This window comes from Pongo pygmaeus, chromosome 7 (assembly GCF_028885625.2).
Source record: "Pongo pygmaeus isolate AG05252 chromosome 7, NHGRI_mPonPyg2-v2.0_pri, whole genome shotgun sequence".
NCBI lineage: Eukaryota > Metazoa > Chordata > Mammalia > Primates > Hominidae > Pongo > Pongo pygmaeus.
Window position 1 is genome coordinate 22,210,376 of NC_072380.2, and position 13,948 is coordinate 22,224,323.

General features: G+C 60.6%; 2 protein-coding genes across 7 annotated transcripts; both read right to left on the reverse strand.

Moving 5' to 3' along the window:
* Positions 1 to 972: 972 nt before the first annotated feature.
* On the reverse strand, positions 973 to 1,077 carry HRURF (HR upstream open reading frame). The gene has a single exon (XM_054498935.1). The coding sequence runs from the start codon at positions 1,075 to 1,077 to the stop codon at positions 973 to 975; it is 105 nt and encodes a 34-aa protein (XP_054354910.1).
* A 7,285-nt stretch (positions 1,078 to 8,362) lies between these two features.
* On the reverse strand, positions 8,363 to 12,325 carry REEP4 (receptor accessory protein 4). 6 transcript variants are annotated; one of them, XM_054499116.2, is made up of 8 exons: positions 11,805 to 12,325; positions 10,979 to 11,051; positions 10,526 to 10,602; positions 10,317 to 10,437; positions 9,751 to 9,864; positions 9,261 to 9,396; positions 8,974 to 9,128; positions 8,363 to 8,887 (listed from the first exon to the last, which is right to left on the reverse strand). In XM_054499116.2, exons 1-8 carry the CDS (start codon positions 11,834 to 11,836, stop codon positions 8,822 to 8,824), a joined length of 774 nt encoding a protein of 257 aa, XP_054355091.1. In that variant the 5' UTR covers positions 11,837 to 12,325; the 3' UTR covers positions 8,363 to 8,821. The 6 variants fall into 6 exon arrangements, with proteins under 6 accessions (XP_054355091.1, XP_054355088.1, XP_054355089.1 ...); XM_054499113.1 differs by having other exon boundaries at positions 9,565 to 9,864; positions 11,805 to 12,298; XM_054499114.1 differs by lacking the exon at positions 10,979 to 11,051 and having other exon boundaries at positions 9,565 to 9,864; positions 11,805 to 12,298.
* Between the last annotated feature and the right edge of the window lie 1,623 nt (positions 12,326 to 13,948).

A 13,948-nucleotide genomic window follows, 5' to 3' on the forward strand; every position in this document is an offset into this window, starting at 1 on the left:
CCCTTGAGGCTTGGGTCGGCTCAGAGGATTCTTCCCATCCTGCAATCCGTGGTTTTGGGGGTGCTGCTAGCCCAACCCTAGCCTACAGCCCCAGCCAGTCTTGTAGCCGTGGGAAGTGCAGGCCTGGCAGGCAGGAGTCGCTGGGGAAGGCTGCCAGCCAGGGCCGCTGGCTGTGTCTCTCTCTACACCTGGGCGGCCCTGAGTCAGCCTCTTCCCAGAGCCGCGCAGTTTCTCTGCTTCTCAAGCAGAGTCCCAGGACAACTGCAGGGGGCTAGGAACCCTGCCCTGGCCCCCAGGGGGAAGAGCGCGCCGGCACAAGGGAGGGGGATTAAGAAGCCTCAGCTGGATGGGTCAAGCTGCCCTAGCCCAGCCCGCAGTGCCAGGGCAGCCGCCACCGCCGCTGGAAACTTCAGCCTGGCGGGGAGGGGAGAGGGAAGGAGGCGGGGAAAGCGGGCTGGGCCCCAGAGAGAGGCAAGGGAGGGAAAATTGAACGTGCGTGCAAGGGACCAGGATGACAGGTGGCACTAGAGCGGCAGCGCTCTCTTGGAGCGGTCCCCTGGGCCAGAGCGACGAAGCCCCAGGCGGGAGGTGAGGGCGCAGTGGCAGAGGGCGCCCAAGTTTTCTGGAGCCACCGCTCCGCCGTGGTCTGGCCGCGTCGGGCATCCTAACTTTCAGGTGTCAGAATGGGTGGCCCAGCCCAGAGGGGCACGGGGAACTCACTCCGTACGGGCACGCAGGCTCGGCTCAGAAATCCCCCGTCACGAGTGTCCCCAGACTGCGCGCTCCTGGCGCTTACCTGGGCTTCACCGGCCGGTCGCGGCGCGGGCGGTGGCGGTCGTCGTGGCCGGCACCCGGCGCCTGCTCCCCATGGGCCAGCTCCGGGGCCTCCCGGCCGGCGGGCGAGGACGCGTTCTCCCGCTCTGTCTGCTCAGCGCGCTCGCGCTCTCCTTCCCCCCGGGCGGCGGGGGCGCTCTAGGGCCGCAGGTTGGAGGGGTCGGACTCCGGGATCTGCAGGATGCGGCACACGGCGCGGATCGGCCGCACCAGCTTCTGGGCCGAGGCCGTGGGTTGCGCCATGGGACGCCGAGACTCCGTGCTGCGCCGCGGGGAGGGCCGGGCCGGGGCTAGGGAGCGGGTGCCCCCGGAGGGAGAGAAGGCGCCGGGCCGGGGGGAACACGCGCCCCGGGTCGGAGATGGCCGAGCTGGGGGAAAGGCCGAGAGGCCGGGGGAGGGGGTCGTGCCTGGATGCGGGGGGCCGATCCTGGGACCCAGGAGAGAGGCACCGGCGAGGGCGCAGAACCGCGCAGCGCGGCTAATGGAGGTAGAGCGCGGCGGAGAGCGCAGCAGGACCTCTGATCGCCATCGCCAGACGCGCAACTGAGAGTGGGGAAGCTGCTCCGCCGGTTTCCTCCTCCAGCACCCTGCGGGAAACAGGAGCCCGTGATTCGGCGGCCGCGCCTGGGCCTGCCCCCTCCCGGGCCCCGGGGGCTTCCGCCAACGCCCCGGCGATGCCACCGGCTGCGCACGGGGAGAATGAGCCCTTTGTTCCCCCTCCCCCCCGCGGCACCCGGGCGCCTGCCGAGAGAGGCTCCCCCGGGGCAGCGTGCCAGCTTCCCAGCCGCCCCACCCTCCCGTGGGCCCGGCCCCGGAGCCTGGCAGGCGGGCGGCACCCCCACTATAGGTGCCAAGCCCGGGAACTGGAGCAAAGGGCGGGAGGGGCCGGACCAGGCCACGGTTGGGCGGGGTGCCCCCCAGGGTGCTAGGGCGGGGCGGCTGGGAGGGGGCAGTGCCAGAGCTGGCAGGGGCAGTCGAGTTCTCACGGGTCAGTGATGGGCGCTCTGGCCCACGCCAGCCGGGCTGTGCCTGCCGGGCCACTGGCTCCTGGTCCTCTCCATCTGTGGCACATGGCACGCCCCACTGGCCTGTGTCTGCCCTGCCTCATCCTCACCTGGCCAAGCTGCTCTTTGCCATCTTCCACCCCAAACCCTTCCCAAACCTCTTCCAGAGCCCAAGGGCACAAAAGGTTGCGGCCTAGGACCTCTGGAGGGCCTGGGCTCGGTTCTCTCCCTGGTCTAAGGGCCTTGATTTTGCCAAATGTCTGGAGAGGTCATGGGCCCAGATGAGCTCCGACACCGGCTCCAGACCCCGGGCTGTGAGGGTCTGCCCCATCCCCAGGGTTCCTGGTGCTTCCAGGCCAGGGGCTGGAGAGGCGCCCATGGGAGTGGCTCCCGGGAGAGTGCAGAGAGGAGGAGAGGAAATGGAAAAGCAGGGCACCCTCCACCCGAGGAAGCATCCCGGCTCCGCTGCGGGGGTGGTTCCAATGCAGACACAAACAGACAGATTCAAACACACACAGACAGATTCAGACTCACACAGAAACCCACACGCCCAACGGGCGCTTCCCTTCCCCTCAGGCACCCACCTCCCACCCTCGGCTTCCCTGCCTCCCTGCGGAAGCCATCCTCGACCTGCCTGGGACAGAAGCTGCACTCCCTCTTTCCCATCCGTTGGAAGCGATGGGTTCTGGATGCCTCTAGCTTGGTCCCAAGTCACACCACCATCCCTGCAGAGGGGAGCCCTGAAGAGCCAGGAGCCTTCCTCCTAAGGGATGAGCAAGGCCTAGAGCCTTCTACCAGTTGAGAAGAGTGGGGGTCCTGGGGAGCGGGGGTCTAAAGGAGCAGGCACTGGGCCAGACTTGGGCCTTGTTGGCATCCATTCACCCTGCCCCTGGCCTGCCCCCCAGAGGCCAGTTCTGTGGCAAGGCAGGCTGGTAGGGGTTGTTTACATGACTGAGTTAGTAACACTCCCTTCCTCCCCAGCTCCCCTGAGGGTGGCTGGGACCTGAGTGTGCCAGGGGAGATGCTTGTAGAGGGTCTAACATGGACTGGAGGCCCCAGGCCCTGAGGCCCGGCCTCCCACTCCCAGGCTGGCTCCAGGGGTGAAGGTGAGGGCTGGGGTGTGTCTGTGGTCCCCCATCTGTGTCCTCTGGGCTCCCTCCTCAGCAGCCGAAGCTTGTGGGAATGCCAGGGGGAGATTCCTGCGGCTTGGGTCCTGGAAGAGGCCAAGATGGGAGCCTGCGCTGTCCAGAACCCTGAGGACCTATCGCTGACATCCCCAAAGGGGGTGGGGACTATCCCAGGGGAGTGGGGCAGATATCCCCCCAACCCCAGTTGCCATGTCTGCTTTGTCAGGCCACAGTCCCTGGACTAGAGCAGCAGGGCTCTCGGGGACAGGCTCCTGAAAAGCCCAGGGGCTCGTGGGGACTTGCCGGGTGGGAGGAAGAACCTCTTCCCCACCCTTGCCCAGCTCCCCATCCTGCTTTGGAGCCCATGCCACAGGCCCACAGAGTCCTTGTAACCGGCTGTTCTGTGCCTGAAGACGGAGCAGAGCTGAGGAGACACACAAAAGACACAAACACAGAAGAAAAGCCACACAGCGCGTGGACACAATGCCAGACTTGTGGACAAAGGCAAGCTGACCAGCACCCCCAGCCATTTGGGGGCCAAGCCCCAGCCCCGCACCGACCCCTGGCGCACTGACACACACTCACTCGCTGACACACGCTCGTGCTGACGGGCACAGCAGCACTCACGAGCCGGCGGCCCTCATGCCATCCCCAGAGCCCCTTACCTGGGCAAGCACAGTGCCCCCCGGGCGGAGCGGCCCCCGGCCCAGGGGAGGGCAGCAAGCGGGGGCGGGGGAAGGAGCCCCGGAGAGTCAGGCCAAGCTGCCACTAATCCGGGCGGGGAGAGGGGGGGCACCCACGTCAGAGCGGGGACTGCCGGGTGGAGGGCATCTGAGGACATCCCCTCCCACACACGCGGCCGTCTGGGCACCTAGCCCTGCTTCCCCAGCCCCTCCATCCTTCAGACAGCTGAGGCTGGCCTCCCCCCACCCCACCCCCCACCCTGTGGCAACGCCTGGGGGGGGATGGGGGAGGGGGAATACCAGGCGAATTCTCCCGGGACCCGCGGGGGTGGGGGCAGGGTGTGGGGAGGAGGGGAAGGGAAGTGTGGAGATGCGTTTGGAACCCAGAGGAAGCTCCAAAGCAGATGCCGCCATGCCCTCTCGTCCACCCACCTACATCCCTGACCTAATTCCTCTTCTCAGTCTGCACCTCCCAGTGCGCTTCCTCCTCCCCCCGCCTCCCTTCCCCTCCAGGTTACCCCCCCGGAAGCCAGCTCCACTCTGCCCTGGGCTTGGGACCTTTGTGCCTACCCGGAAACACCAACTGTGGCCCCCAGGACTTCTCCAGCAGCAGAGAATCCTCCTCCTGCCCAGGCATCTGCCCCCTACCCAGCTCTTGAGACCTCTGGTCCCTGATGCTGGGTAGAGGACGGAGCCAGAGCCTGAGTGCCACCTCCTTAACCCCCTCAAGGTGGAGGGCAGTGCCAACCAGGACGCCCCAACCCAGCTTGGGCCAGGGCTGTGTCAGAACTAGAGGCTAATCAGTGGCAGCTAAAAATACAGCCAGTGCGTGCGGCGCACATGGAGGCTGGAGACGGGGAAGGGGACTAGGACACGGAGGGCCCCAGGCCGAGAGGGACAGTGATGGGGGTTGAAGAGTCAGGGAGGGAGAGGAGACACCTGGAAGGGCCAAGGGATGGCAGTGGGTGGAGGGGAGAGAGAAGAGAGGGGCAAGAACAAAGGGCGATCTGCACCCAGAAACCAGGGTGGATATGCAGGAACCCCTCAAAAGCAGACAAGCTGCAGGGGAGGTGAGGATTAAGACCAGGGCACAAACCAAGTGGGGCAGGGGCCAGGACCCAGCAGAGGTGTGCAGCTCTAAGGGGGCTGGCTGTGGCAGCTTCTTGTCCCCACCAGCCCTGATCCTGCTGGTGGCCCACTGTCTGGTGGCAAGAAGAGGGTTGGGGGTGCTTAGGCAGGCTGGCATGCAGCCTACTCTTCCAAGAGAGGCCAGACCAGAGTGGGTGGAGGGTGAGACAGTAACCCCCTCCAGTGTGCAACTGGAGGCAAAGTGTGCAACTGCTGGGCGAAGGTGAGGTCTCAAGGGTTCTCAGAGAGGCAGGGCTGGCTCTCAGGGAAGCCCAGTTGACAACCAGTGCCCTGAGCCTCCGGGTCACATGTGTGCTCACCCAGAAATGCCCCAGAATTTGGACTTCTCCTGGCTTCTTCCCCTCTGTCCCCAGCATGTGTTGGAATTCATACAACTGCAGTCAGCCGTTCACCAAACCCGTGTTCTAGGGGCCTTGGCATGTTCAAGGCTTGGTGGTGGGCCCCAGGCGATGCAGGGCACAAAGGCAGAAATCACGAGGCCATCCCACCCCCCCCGGCCTCCCCCACCCAAAACTTATGGTCACTTCTCCCATTTGTTCTTTCACCAGCAGAACTCCTCCAGGCTTCTTAGGTACTGGCCCTGTGCTGGGCGCTGGGGGTGTTGGGCTTGTTCATGAATGATTACAAGATGCTTCTAGTCCCACCCTGGGGAAGTCGGGAACTTCACGGAGGAGATCAGAAAATGAGATCAGGTCTTCACCACCCAATCGCAAACTTACCAAAGTATTTCACTTCGGTTAGACCATTTGTTCCAGGCTGAACTACAACAGTGTGTAAAATACGTCTGTTCTTTATGAAGTCACAACACAGTGAGGGAGAAAAGGCAACGTGCTCAAGGCAAAAACAGAAGTCTGTGCAAGAACAGAGGTGGTGTGGTCCAGACAGCAGACCACTCTGAGGTGAGGGAGTGCTTGCAGAGGGCTTCCTGGGGAGGCGATGTCTGAGTGGGGTTCAAAGGGCAAGTAGAAATGGGACAGAGTTGGATGGTGGAGGAAGAGCATGTCAGAGGCCAGCACGCATAAGGCCACACGGAGCCACGAGACAGTCTGATGAGATGGTGAGGACAAGGCATTGCGAGCTCCGCCAAGGGGCCTGGGTGGCCCTGTGGCCCTCTCCAAGCACCCATCCTAGGAGGCAGGCCAAGTGAAGCCCCCGCCCCAGTGAAATCTCCCTTACCACCCCACGACTTCAGGCCTCTCCCCAACTCTTGTTTTCTTTTACTCTGTTTTGTTTTGCCATTCATCACATGCCCTTCTGGGTTTGTTATTTTTTTTTTTTTCTGGAGACGGAGTCTTGCTATGTCACCCAGGCTAGAGTGCAGTGGTGCAATCTCGGCTCACTGCAACCTCTGCCTCCCGGGCTCAAGTGATTCTTGTGCCTCAGCCTCCCAAGTAGCTTGGATTACAGGCACGCGCCACCATGCCCGACTAATTTTTGTTATTTTTAGTAGAGACGGGGTTTCACCTTGTTGGCCAGCTGGTCTCGAACTCCTGACCTCAGGTGGTCCATCCGCCTCAGCCTCCCAAAGTGCTGGGATTACAGGGGTGAGCCACTGCGCCTGGCGCCCCTCTGGTTTTGTTCCCTTGGTTTGGGTACATGGATCCTGCCAGCCCGCCTCTATCAACGCAACTCCCAGGCAGAGGTGCATCAGGAGTCAGGGTCCCTGACTCACAAGCAGCACAATGGTACACAAGTTGTTGTGGCTCTCCAAGCCTCAGTTTTTCATCTGTAAAATGGGTATAGCCCTATGGGTGCGGTGGCTCATGCCTGTAATCCCAGCACTTTCAGAGTTCAAGGCAGGTGGATCACTTGAGCCCCAGAGTTCAAGAACAGCCTGGGCAACATAGTGAGACCCTGTCTTTATCAAAAAAATACGGTAATTAGCCAGGTATGATGGAGAGTGCCTATAGTCCAAGCTACTCAGGAGGCTGAGGTGGGAGGATCCCTTGAGTCCAGGAGTTCGAGGCTGCAGTGTACTATGATCGTTCCACTGTATTCTAGCATGGGTGATTCAGTGAGAACCTGTTTTAAAAAAATGGATATAGTCCCTACTTGACAGGCTTGTTGGGAGGATTCAAGGAAATCATCTCTGTAAAATGCCCAGTACAAGGTCAGGCACACAACAAATATTCCATACATGTTAGTCTCCATGTCCTTGCCTCCCAGGCAGGAATCATCTCCTTCACTCTGGTACTGCTTAGTGATTAAGTGCACCGACTCTGGAGCCAGACTGCCTGATTCCAAGCCCTTCTGCTACGTACTAGATATGTGACCTTGGGCAAATCGCTTGCCCTCTCTGTGCCTGTTTTCCTGTTTGGAAAATGGAGACTATAAGACTAGTGTGTACCCGCCCCCCAAAAGATCGTTATGAGAATTAAATTAATATATGCTAGGGGCTTAGAGCAGCGTCTGCGTGGGCAGCCACACTCTGGGCGCCAGCCGTTACTACTGCCTGCATCCCTGCAGTGTCTGGCAACATGTCTGGTACCTGCTCGAGGCTCAATAAAGATTCATTTTTGAATGAATTAATGAAGCAATAAGACAACCCCACGATGCAAAGGCAGGCCATGTTGGACGCCAGTGAGCCCCTATACGTGAGAAGCTAAATCACCGCAGCAGATTAAAAGCCTCCCCCAAATAAAACCCGGATAATCCCCACACCAAGAGTTAATCCACACTCTCTGGGGCCACTCCAGGTTACCACCCCGTTTCCCCTCTTCTCATCCCACACTCTCACCCACCTCTTTGCTTAATCAAAAGCAGGGAGGAGGAGCAGGTGCGGCAGTGGCAGAGGGGCACACCCCGGGCATCATGGTGAGACCAGCATCGGGGCAGGAGAGGGCAGAGCTGGGTACCCCGGTTGCCCCAGGGATCGGAGGAGTTGGAGTGGAGCCAGTCAGGCAAAGAGCCTTGGTCTCAGGAGAGCAGAGGAGACTCCTTGGATGGGGCAGGCCAAGGACCAGTGACCACAAGCAGCAGGGAGGGCCATTGGAAGCCGTCTTGAGTTCCGCCAGGCCCAGCAGGGCGAGGCTCTGGCTAGTCTCCCAACCCCACCCTCCTTGACCTGGAAGCCGGGGGCAGCCCAGATCCCGGACACTGCTGCCCTCTCGTGGCCACTCTTCAGAGGTGCAATGGTGCCCCTGCAGTTACCTGACTTTACAGAACTTAATGTCCCCAGAGCTGCCCCAGGGGGCTCCTTCTTCCAGGCTCCTGGAGGAGATACTCCTCCCCAGGTCTCCTCTGCCTAGCTTCGACCTCCCTATGAGACTAACGTGCTGCCCCAAGCCCCTCCTGCCTGTGCTCCCACTGGTTTCTCTATAGCTGCAATCTTCCTGCCAAGGCCTAACTGAAGTTTCGGGTTCTGACCCATCCTCTGGACTGGTCCCCTTTCCCATCAGCACTCGCAAAACTCCCCAAAAGCTCCTTCATGAAACCATGTGCTGCATCGCAACTCTCTGTCAATGGTTCTGTCTCACCCAGAGGACTGGGCTCCTTCAGCCTTAGACCTAGGCTAGGACTGGGCTGTCCAATTTCAAGGGTGTGACACAAGCAATGGGAGTAAGAATCAGGAGAAACAGAACCCCTTTATGTATTTATTTATCAAAACATTCGCAAACCTGACCTCACTCACCAACACACACACACAACCAGGACACACGTGCCAGGCCTTATGAAAGGCTATCAAGTACTTTGAAGGACAAGAAGGAATGAACACACCCAGGTGGACATTTGGTTTCATTTGCGGGGGTTCAGGGAGGGCTCTTGTCCCACAACCGGGGAAGGGAGAGGGCAGAGCAAGGCAATAAATAGAACCCTGGGCCCAGCCTGCTTTGGTACATTGTGGGCGCATCCCTGCACGTGGACTTGGCAGCATCTGCTGCCGGCCCTTAACCATCAGCAGGAGTCAGGAGGGCGGGGCCCAGGCAGCTGGTGCAGGCAGGCCAGATGTGCAGCCCAAGGTCCCTCCAAATAGCCCTGGAGCCCTGCAGGGCACGAGGTAAGAAGGGGCCAGATGCAGCAGACCCTAGCTGTCCATGTCTGAGGGCACAGTCTTTTTCCTCGTCCGAACCTTCAGGGAGCGCGAGGTGCCCTGGGGAAAGGGGAGGCACAGCATGAGGGTGTGGGGAGCACCAGCCAGCAGAGCCCTCCTCCCTCCTGTCGTCCTCCCACACTGACCTCCCGCACCGGTGGCTTCCTCTTGACCACACGCAGGCTCTGGCTGCGGATTAGGGGCTTCTCTCGGGGTCGGGCTGGCGCCCGGGGGACTGCCTCAGTATCTGACCAACACTCATCCTCGGTGTCGCTGTCCTGCAGGCCCCCGGCCCGGTACCCTGTGTGGAGGAGGAGGTGAAGCTGAAAGCCTGCGACCAGGCCAGCCCTTCCTCGAGCCTTGGGGGAAGCCACGGTGCGAGTGAAGGAAGCCATCCCTCCTGGCATGGCTCTGGGCCCCTCTGCCCACTCACCAATGGGTGGCCTCTGGTGGGGCACCTGGTCCTCCAGGTAGAGGGGGTCATGGTAGGCAGGGGCAGGCGCATCAGGGATGGCGCGCAGGTCCTGCATGGAGAAGCTCCGCAGCCTGCCGGCCAGCGCCCCCTGACTCTGCAAGGGGGAAGAGACTTCAGCGGGGAGGCTGCCCAGGGAAATCGGCCAACCAGCTAATCACCGAGGCTGAGACACAGAAGTGAAAACTGCTCAGCAAGCTTCTGGCCCCGTGCCAATGTGGCACCAACAGGAAACCAAAGTCAGAGAGCAGGAGCCGCTGCTTACACTCAGTGCCAGAGCTAGGAAGGAAGGTCTGACTCCAGCTCCACGCTTCTGCCAATACCCCCCTGTCACCTTCTCACCCCTGCTTCCTGGCTGCCATCTCTGGGCTCCCTGGCAGAGGAGTTGAATGAGCCCAAAGGGCCTTAGGGGTGGGATGGGGGCTGCTGGAGGGCTGGGGGCCCGGAGCACCTTGGTGGCAGCCTGCACAGCAGCGGAGGCGGCAATGTTGAGGCCCCGCTTCCCGAAGCTGAGCACGGTCTCGTAGCTGCGCTCCTTGGCCTGCACGATGTACGCGTCGATCTCCTGTGGACCCGATGGGGAGGAGACCTCAGGTGGACAGCCAGAGTCCCTCTTCCTCTGCAGATTCTGAGAAGCCACTGGTTGTGGCGCCACCCAGCCCAGCCCAGCCCCACCTGGTGCCCAGAGCCACAAATCTGGCCCACAAACACACACCAAGAGCAGGGCTGCCACCCACTCACACCTCCATGAGTGGCCATGCTCCAGCTGCCGCCACCACTACCCCCAAACCAACTTCCATCCTCAAAGGTCATTCATGTGTACCCCCACCTGATTATCCCAGAAGATGAGGTAAGCTGGGCCCTGTGAGGTAAGCTGGGCCCTGTCAAGGTCCTGCCCTTCAACAGCAGCAGGACTGGGATAGAACCCCGGTGTCCCCAGCATCCTAAATCCCAGGTCCAGGGCTCTTTCCCTCACACCTACCCCTAAGCCTCCCTTCCCGCTTCCCCCTACGGTACCTTCTCATGGCGGGACAGGGACGGGTGGACAAACTTGCGGTAAAGCAGGCTGGCACCCTTGGTGTAGGGTGAGAGCAGCCACAGCACGAAGGCCATCTTGATCTCATAGTAGAAAGGGAACCTGTCACAGCACAAGGGGCAGGGTGAGCCAAGGAGCAGGGCTGGGGGGGCCACCCCTGACCCATGGCTTGCGGACCCTGCATCCATACCAGGAGATAAAAATGTCTGTAATGATCTCTGCTGCCATGAAGAGTGCAAAAACAATCCAGTACATCATCCACCGCACCTGTGGGGTGAGAGCGCAGAGGTCAGCATGGGGCCTGCAGCACCAACTCGCAACCCAGGCCAGCCCAGCCCAGAGATTCCAGGGAGCCTGTCCGGCTGCATAGCTGCTTTCCCCCACACATGGCTGGACAGGAGCTCTGAGAAACTGCTGCTCATTCCTGTGCCCGCCTCCAACAAGCTTCACCCACGAGATCTTCCACAGGCACCCCGATGGCCTGCCCTCTATCTACACCCTCTTGAACAGGGCCCATTCTCTCTCCTTCCCCATTCCACTCACGATGTGCCACACAGCCTTGCCCCTGGAGGAGGGAGAGGCCAGCTGAGACCCTCCCCACCTCACCAAGTCCTATTACACACACCCAAACCCCCACGCTCACATATTCACGAATGTTCTTGGTCTTCACAGCCTTATAGGAAGCATAAGCTGGACACAGCATCCCAAACACCAGCCTGGAAGAGCAGCCATGGGGAGTGTGAGGGGTACTATGCCCCACTCCCACCTTGCCAGGTGGCCATTTCCCCCCACTGGGGTGCAAGGTGGCAGTACCCGCCCTGTTTTTCTCGCTTGGCTTGTACAACCCGTGCCTGAGTCAGAGCCCTGGAGGCCACCTCCCCACCCTGCTGTTTACAAACATCCCAAGCCTGCCCAGGCCTGCACCGGTGGCCCATGGGTGCGTCATGGAGCGAGAAGACAGCCACTCCACGAAGTGGGTGAGAACACCAGACTGTCCCCTCCCATGGGCATGCAGTCAGGCCCAGGGTCACCAGACCTGACACTGCTGGGCTGCAGACAGGGCTATGTGAGCCAGATGTTGGCATATTCAAAGGTGAGGAATAGGATGGTGAGTCATGTGACTGCTCAGATGGCAAGCAGGCACCTGGGTTCTCCGCCCACAACGTGCCATATCACCTTGTGTTTGCCAAAGAGCAGCAAGGTAGGCCTGTGGCCCTCGGCTCCACGCATCTGTTTGCAGTGTGTGTGGCGTGCGGCAGGGGTCGTCCTCAGCCAACGAGGCTTGGTGGGGCGGGAAGCCTGCGGTGCCCCAGACACCGCGTGCAAGCCCACAGGTCCGTTAACCCTTGCATGGAGTGCTGGAGGGTGGAGCTCAGAAAGTTCCCCCTCCCACTAGACGTCCACAGCTTCCACCACAGGGGCGGGACGGCACCCCGGGGTAGAGGAGGTCTGAGGGCGGCCATACTCACACCACCAGGCGACAGATCATCCAGGACACCATCTTGCCGGTCTTTGGGACGTGCGGAGGACCCCAGGAAGCCGCTCAGAAGGACGTTCACTCAAGGGCTGGGACGGGGGGTGATCAGGGCAGTTGCGGGAAGCAGAGGGGCGATCTGGCTGTCCCTCGGCGGAGGCAGAGCCCGCCGCCCTCGGCCTCCGACTGTGCCCTTCAGGGGACCTGGAGAATGGGGAGACCCGAGGCAAAGCGGCCCCGGCAGGAAGGAAGCCGACTTGGGAGCGGGCGCGCCTCGCGGCCGGGGCAGTTACAGCTCCGACCCGCCCTTCCTGCCGCGGAGAACCTGGCGCTTGGCCCTTGCTGATGGTCCCGAGCTGAAGCGGGTTGCCGCGGTTCCAGCGCGCCGGGCCACCAGCACCGGCCTACAAGGCGGAGTTTGCAACTCACTTGAAAGTTGCACGGAACCGAGTGCTGCCCAACCCTAGGGCTCCGGCTCGCCACGCAGGCGCAGTGTGGCCCCGGAGGGGGCGGGGCGAGGTCAGGGAGGCGAGAGGCCGGCCCCTTAAAGGGGCGATGGCCGCGGGACTCGCGCGTGGGGCCACAGTGGAGGCACCTTCCCAATCGGAAAGATTAGTGTGGGAAGCTGTAACAAAAAAAGCAGGGGGAGTGCGGGGGTCGCCATACAAAGAAAATCTGGACTCCAGAGTTTTCGCAACCCTTCACTGGCTTTTCCCGGTGTCTTTCCCTCTCGCCTCATTTTCCCCTCTGTGAACTGGGTAAAGGCATGAGATACGGTTGGTGGGGTAGAGGGGAGGATCTCCTCTGCAGGCTCAGTCAGGAGCTGGAAGGAAGCTTGGCTGAACGCCAGCAAGTCCGGGTCTCACGCCAGTGGGTCCAGGAGGGAAAGGGGGGAGGTGTGGGGGGAGAGGGAACCTGAGGGACTTTTTGCCCCAGCAGGTTTCAGGGGTTCCCTTCTCTCTGGGATGCCTTTCCAGATCCCTGACTCCGGGGCAGGCTGACAGCGATGATTTGAGGCATTCTGGGTAGAGCTCCCAGCTCCCACACTCCTTCTTCAGCAGAAGTTTGAAATTCCACCTATTCCTCTGAGCCAAGTACACAAACATCCCTGGGCCCTTAATAGTAGCATCAACCATTGCCATTTTGTAATGCACGTTTGCACGCAAGGTCTTAGTCTTTGCAAACTTCTTTTCACCATGTAGGAAATAGGATGCTCAGTGGTGAAAAGTAACTTTCCCGGTATCACCCAGGGGTATTTATTGCTGGCTGGTGGCTACATGCTTGGCTTGATCAGTCTTCTGAGAGATCAGCAGCTGCAGGCTGAGAGTGGCCCTGCAGAGGGCCATGGAACCGGATAGGTTCCTCTGGGAGGGAGGCAGACACCAGGAAGAAGGGGGAAGGCTCTAAAAAAGAAGGCAAACGTTGCTGCTTCTACTACTTGCCCTGTGAGGTTTCATTCTTTTTGACATCTTCAGCTTACTGCCTCTGTTGTTCCCTCTGAAAATAGTGTCCCCCCACCTTGCAGAGGGTAGGAGCAAAGCTGTCCGGGCATGTGGGGTGGAAACACAGGCAGTTACTGCTTTTTATTGGAGCCACAGTTAACGCCCACCAGCTATCATAAGGATGGAATAGGTAATCATGGGGCCAGGGAAAGGAGGTTTCTGGGGGATAAATAAACACATGGTGATTATATGGTCTTAATTATTGTCATCAGTTTTATTGGTATTGCTGGGTGTGAGAGCCAGCAGTGAAACCAGTCCACAGGAGAAACTCCCCCGAGGCCCCATGTCTCCCTCTCCTCTCTTAACCAACCCTCACATTTACCCGTCCCCCCTTACACACACACATTGGAGTAACCAAAAAGGCCAAGGACTAGAGGAACCCCTAAGGAAGGCCCCAGCCACTGTCCATCTTTAGGCACAGACATGGTTCTCTAGGTGAAAAGTGTCCTGGGTCTCCCTGAAGGAGGAAAGGTGTGACTGAATAGGGGAGCAGCTGAAAGGGACATCCATGACTCAGGAGGTCACTGCACACATGAACCTCGGGTCCTTTGGTGCGTGCTGCAGAACTGTCCCTTCTCCGCTGGCTGCTTTCTGGGGCCACGCACCTGACCTCAGCATCACAGGCCTCTGTCTACCC

Excerpts from the sequence above, each read along its gene's own strand:
- HRURF (XM_054498935.1), bottom strand. The coding sequence starts at position 1,077 with ATGGCGCAACCCACGGCCTCGGCCCAGAAGCTGGTGCGGCCGATCCGC.
- REEP4 (XM_054499113.1), bottom strand. The coding sequence starts at position 11,836 with ATGGTGTCCTGGATGATCTGTCGCCTGGTGGT. Across the intron at positions 10,438-10,525 it reads ACAGACATTTTTATCTCCTG|GTTCCCTTTCTACTATGAGA; the intron begins GTATGGATGCAG and ends GTGCTGTGACAG. Across the intron at positions 9,865-10,316 it reads CCCTGTCCCGCCATGAGAAG|GAGATCGACGCGTACATCGT; the intron begins GTACCGTAGGGG and ends TCGGGTCCACAG.